Below are 8,806 nucleotides of genomic sequence, written 5' to 3' on the forward strand. Positions count from 1 at the left end.
AGATGGCCGTTATTGTCCCTAAGAATACCGGTCAACTATGAATCAACCAATTTCAATTATATTAATCTGTGAATGATACAAATCCAAAAATCTTTCTCACAGCCATAATATATATACATGCATACATACATATAGTGGAAATGTCACTTTCTTGGGTATGAATAAGAGTATAAGACAATTATTCTTGATACATTTATTTTCTCTGCAGTGTTAAAAGGGTGTTTTTTGCCCTCGAAGTTGTCGTTTCACAGATATATCATCATACTGTTCTATAATTAACACTAAGCAGTGAGCAGCCTGCTGGTGTCACGATAAACTCATCAACAATTTAAGTAAAGGGGGTTAAAGGTTAAAATGATTGAATTTGCTCTCACTAATGCCTTTTTATGATGGTATTTAGAAATCTGGGGATATTTTTTTATCATAGAATTTATATATAAAAGACACACCAAGAAATCACACTCTTCGTCGACAGCGTATTTGGTGAGGATCTCCACCCAGGCCTTCTCCACAAGCTTGTCCAAAGACACCGTGTTGTGGTGGACCATCTCCAACACTGGCTTCTCAAACCACAAGGGGTATTCCTCCTGGAGCCTGAATACACACAGGATACGTAGGAATTAATTTAACGTATCAATAAACCACTCTCAATGCAGCGTGTACATTTTACTAGCCTGTGACACACCTCACGGACCAGCAATGTCACCTACTCACTGTCACTCACACACATCTACTCACTCATGATTTTCCACTCTGCCCCTAGTGGCGGTTCACGTGCGTGGCACTTTGACATATGCATAGATAATCTGCCCTGGTGCTTCACATCTATGACACGGTGCGTTTTTTTTTTTTTTTTTATAATCCGTGTAGAAAGTAGCCCTTGTGATGCAGACGATCACACTAGCAGCACAGTGTAGTGGTTTAACACTGCCACCTCACAGCTAGAAGGTCCAGTTCCTTGGGGGAAGGATGACGGGATGGGTAAAGTGCAGAGACTTAAATCGCATGTGTGTCTGCCTGCATGCCGAATAAAGACTTCTCCAAAGTCCTGTTATTAATAACAACAATGAGCGAATAAATATTAAAGTATGCTGAGAGTTATATCCTGAAAATAACAATGCACATCTCTGGTAAGCATTTAATTCAAAGAGGTCTTTCTGCATGATTGAATGTGGGGAAACACAATTTTACAGATTTGTTTGATTAAATCAACTCATTGATTAGGCAACAAAATCTTAACAAAAATGTTCAAGGAACGCCCTGGACATAATTCACAACTGTTCCCAGACACACCTCTGTATGCCTCATATTAGTTACACAATCCACAAATAGCCTAGTTATCTTATATTGCCCAACTGTAATATTGCCTGGCTGTATTATTCTATTTATTCATTTCCCCTTTTTCCTTCTTTTCTCAATCTCTTTGTGCTCTGGGCATGCGTGAACACATTGCGTATGATTGGGCAACCGTTTGTGTGCATGCATGTTCAACACTCAAGTCATATACACATACTATAATTGAGTATGGGTGTGTCGTATGCATTTAAGCGCATTATATGTACAATGTATACATATACATGGATTATGTGTAGAAGCTAATTATTTACTGTATATAATAGGGCCGTCTTAAATACTTCGAAGCTTCGTTCGATGGGCACGGGATTCAAAAGGAAAATAAAATTTGAATTTTTTTTTTTAATCAAATTTTTTTTATCCCCCCTCCCACCTGCACAATCTTGCGCCCCCAATGCAACGAACGAAGGTTGCAACATAATTATGTAATGTAATGTTGTTGGCTGTGTAAGGCAAAAGTAAAATATATTGTTGGTTTCCTGTTGGTTGTCAGTTTGACCATGGGTAGGTAGGGAATTTATTTTATTTTATTTTTTTATTTTATTCTTTCCCACGGCGACTATGGATAGGGAATTTCTTTATTTAATTAAAATGTTCACAACAACATGGATGCATGTACTCTGCCAGCATGTTTAATATCCATAATACTAAATGTTTGAGTAAGATTTCTATGAAACTTTATTCTAAAAAGAAGAAAAAAAAATATTTTTTTTTTATAATTTTTTTTTTAAACTCATAAAATATATTGGGTCGCACCATCGGCAGGGTCGGTCGGCAACCGGAAACCAACTATTAATTTTGTTAGGCCTAATGGAGAGCAGCCGCCCAGGCAGCGCAGCTCCTGACTCATTATTCATTTAATTAATCAATCCAATCCACTTTATTTATAGAGACCTTTTAAAAACAACAAAGTTGACCAAAGTGCTGTACAAGTCCCAAAGCATAAGATTAAAAAAATATATATATATATATATTTGTTTTTATCTCGAATCTCTGCCCCGAAGCTTCGAAGGTCAGCCCTAGTATATATAGACGTATGTAGATAGTACATATCCATGTACACAGTAGGGCTAAGCCCAAACGTTCGGACCTTCGTTCGTTACTTTGGCATTCAAATTCTAAATCAACATTCGAATTTTTTATGTTTTTTTATGAGTCTATTCATTCTGTTTAAACCAATGGGGTTTTTCTTCACAGTTACAGATAAAGATTAGGCTATATATATATACTAATATTATAGTATTCTAGTATTCAAAGAGTTATATTCATTAACACATTGGACGCCAACAATGTGAGAATTCGTTATTGCCCGCCATGCATTGAACGCCAACGTGATAATTCGTTGTTGGGATCCATATGTAATTTTTTCGCCATGGCATTCATAATTCATCCAGCCTCCCTGCGGGACTGCAGCTGCACCCTGTCTGATATTGCAACGCCTCAATACCGCCGCCTGGTGGATGATCGGGCGAGTTACACTCCACGCCAAACCGGAAGTGGCGCTGGTGCATCGGGGAAATCCCTCCGGCAGTAATATCTTGTTACGTGGGTCCAGACAAACACTTGAGTGCATCGGATCGCTTTCGAAACGCAATAATCTATATGATTTAGGCATTTATTGTCAAAAAACAGGAAATGGATCTAGCAGATAGACGTCAAATAATTGGAATATTTTTCCTCCAGTCTCAACGGTAAGAGGAATATAACGTTATTTTCAGCCCGATTGTTTATTCATTTCACTGCAAACCCATCTGCTCAACATATCAACCCATACTAAATAAAGCCGTTACTGACGATCAAGGAATTATAAACGACCCCACCCCCCCTTTCCTTCAAACATGATGAAGCATACTGTATACCAGGGGTAGGCAACCCTAGGCACGCGTGCCTGCTTAGGCACGCGGGGGCATTGTCATAGGCACAGGTGGCAGCAGTTAAAAAAAAAAAAAAAATTGTTTATTTTTTTGCTTTGAAATATAGTGAAATATTTTCCACTGTTGTCGCATTTATCTTGTTGAAATCCTCCCACAGGTTCTTTTTACTACCACATATTTAATTGAGACCCTTTATTTGTTTATTATTTCAATTTAGCTGGAAATACATTGCGACATCATTCAGTAACATTTGCAGAGCCTTATAACAAAAACATTATTACGGTCACCATTGTGACCAGTGGGATTAATCAACACATTTTATTATTTATTTTTCTATTTCATTGAACATTGCACATGTTAAAAGCCATTTTTTTTTACTCAAAATGTGAGTATTACCAAGTCAACTTGTGTTCTTAAAACAATGACAATAAACATAGTTTTATTAGGTTGAAATAATGTGGTTGTGTACTTATTTTTCTGTTAATTTATTATGAATTCAAAACTGAAAACCTTAATGCACAGTAACTGAACTCAATATTTTTAAGTTCTGGTAACTTATTATTATTTTTTTTTTTACAGTGTAGTCTTGCGATCAAAACTTATTTACACGATATACCTCACATTCACCCTCCATTCACATCCTGGTGTTCTCCTGGTGTTCTCCATTAGGCCTGTAGGTGGAGCTATGACAGCACACGTACAGTACACACACTGATGGTGTGTGATGTGTCCAAAAATGAATGGGCAAATGTGAGTGAAATGGTCGCACTGTATGCAGCTGTTTGTCTGCATTGCATTCCCCCCCCCCCCCCAACTCAGATTTAGGGTTGATACAACCATCATAATAATATTGTTAATAATAACAATAACAATAATGAAGTAATAATGTAAAAATTATCATTAAAAAGACCTGATTATGAGAAAAGAAATTTACGATGCATGGAATATTGTTGAGGCACACTAGTTACAACTATATTTCAAAGAGGCACTCTATGTCAAAAAGGTTGCTGACCCCTGCTGTATACCGATCATATATATTTGAATTTTTTAATATAGCGTGTATAGGAAAGAAATGCCAATCGATAATCTATCATATGCTTCAGGGCCTATAACTCGCGTTTTTTGGAATTACAGCAGAAAACCTTAAAACATACTTATATTCTCGACGGTATTAACACAACAATGTATGAATGAAAAAAATATAACGTTCCCACATCCGGAACGATACCCGATGTTAAATGGGCCATAGTAATGTTGATATAGCTATAATATTTAAAAAGTTGGGGCGCCCCAGTGGCGAACCACATAACATGCTGAGTCGCGGCACGGCCGACCCGGGTTCGATAAACGCTAAAAAATATATATATATAATATTTAAAAAGTTATAGCCCTGCAAAGAAGGTAAACATCTCCATAGGCTTACAGCGGTGGCATACTGGACCCAATGATGGGTACAATGCACGGCGCCAAATGTGTTAAAGAAAGTTGATTTCATAAAAAAATACTAATTTAATCAGATTAATCACTTTATTCAAATTGAGGATTTAGTTGAGGATATTTATTAAAAAAAGGTTATTTTAAAAACTAAAACCCCTGACGAAGTTCGAATCCCAAAAACAGACTTCGGGGACAGCCTCACTGTACAGCTATATAATATGTAATCAGATGTTTGTGTATACACATTCCATTCTAAAATGAGATTCCCATTTGCAATTACATATATTATGCACGTGTACCTATCTGCTCATTATTTGCGCACTTTTCTCTTTTCTCCATACAAACATATGGTGACCGCATCTGTTTTTTTCTGTATGATTGAATGAAAAAAAACATGGAAAAAACAGTATGTGGCTGTTGAGTGCTTTGATCTCAGAGTGGGGACCACGGTGTTACATAACAGAACAAAGAGTTTACTAACCAGTAGAGGGCACCAACGTACCGGTTAGTATAAATAGACCACTTTAAAATACAATGATGATCCAGCCAGCCTGCACTCTAGGTCTAGGCAACAGAGTGTAGCTGCCTTCACAAGAGGGGCTCTAATTGACACATGGCTCAGTACACCTTTCTCTCCACCTACAGGAGCCTGACTGACAGCTTAAGGGGGCAGTCTGTGGCGCCAAAAGCCATTTAATGGCGTATGCTCAAATCACTCATTTATGCTCTCCTTTCAGAGCCAGATGAAGGCAATCTCCCCGGTTCATTCTAGATTCAAGGATGACTCAATCACACATCCTCTAAATAGAACGGCAGGAGGAGGACAGGGTACACCCAATCACAGCGCAGCAGCGAGTCACGTGACCTTCGCTGGGAGAGAAGAGCCGACGTGCTATGAGCTCACATTTAACATGTTTGTTTATACACAAAATGTTCCACTTCATGGCACAAGTGAGAAGTCGTGTCAATAACCACTGAGCTTTTGGAGACGAAGGAGATAAGAAGCTTAGCGAGTAATCTGATGCAAATTGCAACCAAGTACCAAAATGAGCACGGGCGGTCTACATCCACCTTGTACTGCCTTATTGTCAGCCAAGTCGAATACCTATTCCAAAACTATAAATGCCACGAGTGGAAGAATGTGCACTAAGTTCATGCTTAAAGAATCTCTCTCACACACACACAAGAAGCTTAAGAAAGGCGGTTGAATACTAACAGTTCTGTGACTTCTTGCTCCTCCTCCCAGGCCTCCTTGTGTGTGAGCTGGTTGCTGCCGGTGCTCTTGCATGTCCAGATGCGCTCGGCGTACCTCTTCAGGCGAGCCTCATACTCACTGTAAACAGCTTGGTCAGGGAAATTGCAACATCCAAGCGTGCGATCATCAGAATAGTACAAAAAGGAAGAGGGTGAGAAACGAGAATGGAGGACTCCCCCGCCTGCCACCAGAGACCCTCTCATACATTATTAACAGATCACGTGCTCTGCCCAACAATTAAAAAGGGCGAGGCGGCATGAGTGTCTCACAACCCATAACAATTAAGAGCATTCCACTACCAAAGCCATATTTTGTGTATCATTTACAGAAACCAGCTAAACATGAACACAACCCCACTACTCCCAATACATACAAAAGCAGTATGTCGTTTACAACACGACAAAAACTGTGATATGTCACCAATACATGCGTTGTTATGACAAAGCTTCTTGTCACTGTGTCTGACTGTCTGCCCAGGTGGCCAGTGATGCAGGTTCTTGAATCAATGACGTAACGTGTCATAAAAATAGTGTTTGGCAGTCGAAATAACTTCACTGCGATTACGTATCGTTATAACGATTAGAGGTGACGTTGGGCGTGGGTTAACGTTGTTTATTCCTAATCAAGAGTGAAGGTCAGTTTAAAAATGTGTTATGTCACGTTGTCATTAACCGGTTGTCGTTACAAGTTGGCACCTTGACTTGGTTTCTGGACAGGATACGAGTGGGAGACTGTCTACCGTCTGGCTACAACGTATAGCCTTTCTTCTGGGCAGATATCTAGCTCTTCTATAGTTCCTTACTATCCATCTTATTACCAATATCAGGTTAAACGTCCAACAAGCCATGGCCGCAGCTGGAAAGCAGACGACGTGGTGCCACTGATCGGGCGCACAACGGATCGTTAGCAAAAGGGGCTAACTCGAGCTAGCTAAGCTGACACTAGTGACTGAAGAAGAGACAAACACAATCTATATCATTTAGCAACCAACCAGCTAAACGCAACGTCTTAACTGTTACGTGTGATCATCACACGAATTCACATTTATAAGCTGTGAAGCACAGTGACACGATCAGTACAAACGACCCATCAAGGACCTGTGTACTGTGTGTTGTGTACACTGTGTCCATGCAGGGAAACAATGCAAAACAAAAGCCGCCAAGCTATAGCTAAGTTCCATTAGCCTTATTATAAGCCAATAATAAACATGCAGCCCGCTGTGCCTATAATGTGACTCAGTTATATAATAAGTTAGCTTGGCGGCTGGCTCACACAGAGATGGAGAGCCTGGGCTCAGTGATCAGCAGCGGAAAGGATACTCTTTGTTCCTGAAGGCCTCCTGGCTGTGCTGGATGGTGTACACCTCCTCCGGCTGCTCTCCCCCCGGGCCTGCGGGCGCCACCAGCGGCTTAGCCAACGGGTAGGGCTTCCGGCCCATCAGCGGTGCCATCGCGACGGCGAGACGGCAGCGATGGCGACTTGAAAACGAAAGGTTGCTCGAAATAATAAAAGAACGGTTTCAGCATGTAGTGTCCCAAAGATGTCACCGCCTAACGTTAGCGGCACGTCCCGCCACGTTCCAGCCGACAGAGCGCCGCTCTCAGCGTGTAGCAGCTACAACTAGTTAGCTCGCTGCTAGTGGGTCGCTACTACTAGCTCACCTCGCTGCAAAACAACAACACGGCACTTCTTCTCGCCACCATCCTCCTCAACGCGCCCTTCTTCTGTTGTTCACCGGCAGCGTGGCCATGCTTGTGTCGGGTGACTTGTGTTGTACAGGAAGGGTAGTTGGAGTTGCCCTTCTTCTACTGGGGGATTTGGAAACTTTCGGCTCGTCCTGGCTGGCTGAAGATGATGGGGAGATGCGAGCTTCTCTCTCTCTCCGAGATGATCTCGAACTCGCGGCAACAGCAGACGCTGCTTCTTCCCTTCTTCTAGTCGGGGGGTCGAGCTCTCTCTCTGCGGTCCCGGTCTTTTCTCGCGCGCTCTCCTCGTTAAACCAACGGTCTCTGTGGCGTTGTTTTCAAGTCGTCAACAGTTGTCGTTGTCAGAATAATAGCTATTATAAAGATGTGGGTGGGGAGTTTAATGATCCTATCAAGAGGTTAATTCCTATTTCCTTGTCGAAATGGCGGGAGTTTCTAGTCCGCTGATATAATTCCCGTACAACCTCAGAACTCGTTTCCCCGGCAGCAAGCGGCGTTGCATGGCTATAGCCCGCCTCCTCGCTCCTTTTTTATTGGTCCTAAAGGTAGCGCGCCCTCAGCAGCAATCACTCACTGGCCACCACGACCTGTCTATTGCACAAGTCACGCCTCTTACAGAATATAAAGTGTCAGGTTAGAGGTCAGGTGGCGTCATTTGCTCTCCCTGATGCGTCTATTCTTATCCTAACGCATGTATGCTTCCGCGTTCGCGTTTTGCGCTCTGATTGGCCACTGACGTTCTGGTCGCGCCAATCCTGTGACGGCAAGTTCTTTCGCCGGTTAAGCTTAGCACTCTTTCGAAGTTGGTTAAGGTTAGAGTTTGTCTTAGAGCAGGGCGATAGAACGCCAGCCCTGATTCCAAACTCTAACCTTAACCAACTTCGAAAGAGTCGCCTAAGCTTAACCAGTGATAAACTAGGCCTGTAGTTTGCTACTGGTCGAGGCGATTGGGCACACATGTCACATGACCAGAACGTCAGTGGCCAATCACATCGCACCAGAAACGGCAGTGGCCAATCAGATTTGCAAAACGCGAATGCGGAAGCAAACATGCTTTAGGATAAGAATAGACGCCTCCAGCGTCAGCAAAAAATAAAACACTAACCTTCTTACTGCCTTATACTATCATGCACTCTTCCTACTATACTAATGTATTTACTACTATCCACTCAACACTGCAA

The 8,806-nt window shown here is 41.7% G+C and overlaps 1 protein-coding gene across 1 annotated transcript in view; it reads right to left on the bottom strand.

Annotated features, from left to right (window-relative positions):
* baz1b (bromodomain adjacent to zinc finger domain, 1B) overlaps window positions 1–8,076 on the bottom strand; it is a 67,643-nt gene extending 59,567 nt beyond the window's left edge. The window contains exons 1-3 of the mRNA XM_084334839.1: window positions 7,239–8,076; window positions 5,881–5,997; window positions 450–594 (exon numbers count right to left, since the gene is read on the bottom strand). Of these exons, the coding sequence (XP_084190965.1) occupies window positions 450–594; window positions 5,881–5,997; window positions 7,239–7,369 (393 nt within the window). The 5' untranslated portion in view covers window positions 7,370–8,076. The remainder of the gene's footprint in view (window positions 1–449; window positions 595–5,880; window positions 5,998–7,238) is intronic.
* Between the last annotated feature and the right edge of the window lie 730 nt (window positions 8,077–8,806).

Source organism: Notolepis coatsorum, assembly GCF_963971535.1.
Source record: "Notolepis coatsorum genome assembly, chromosome: 1".
Lineage (NCBI taxonomy): Eukaryota > Metazoa > Chordata > Actinopteri > Aulopiformes > Paralepididae > Notolepis > Notolepis coatsorum.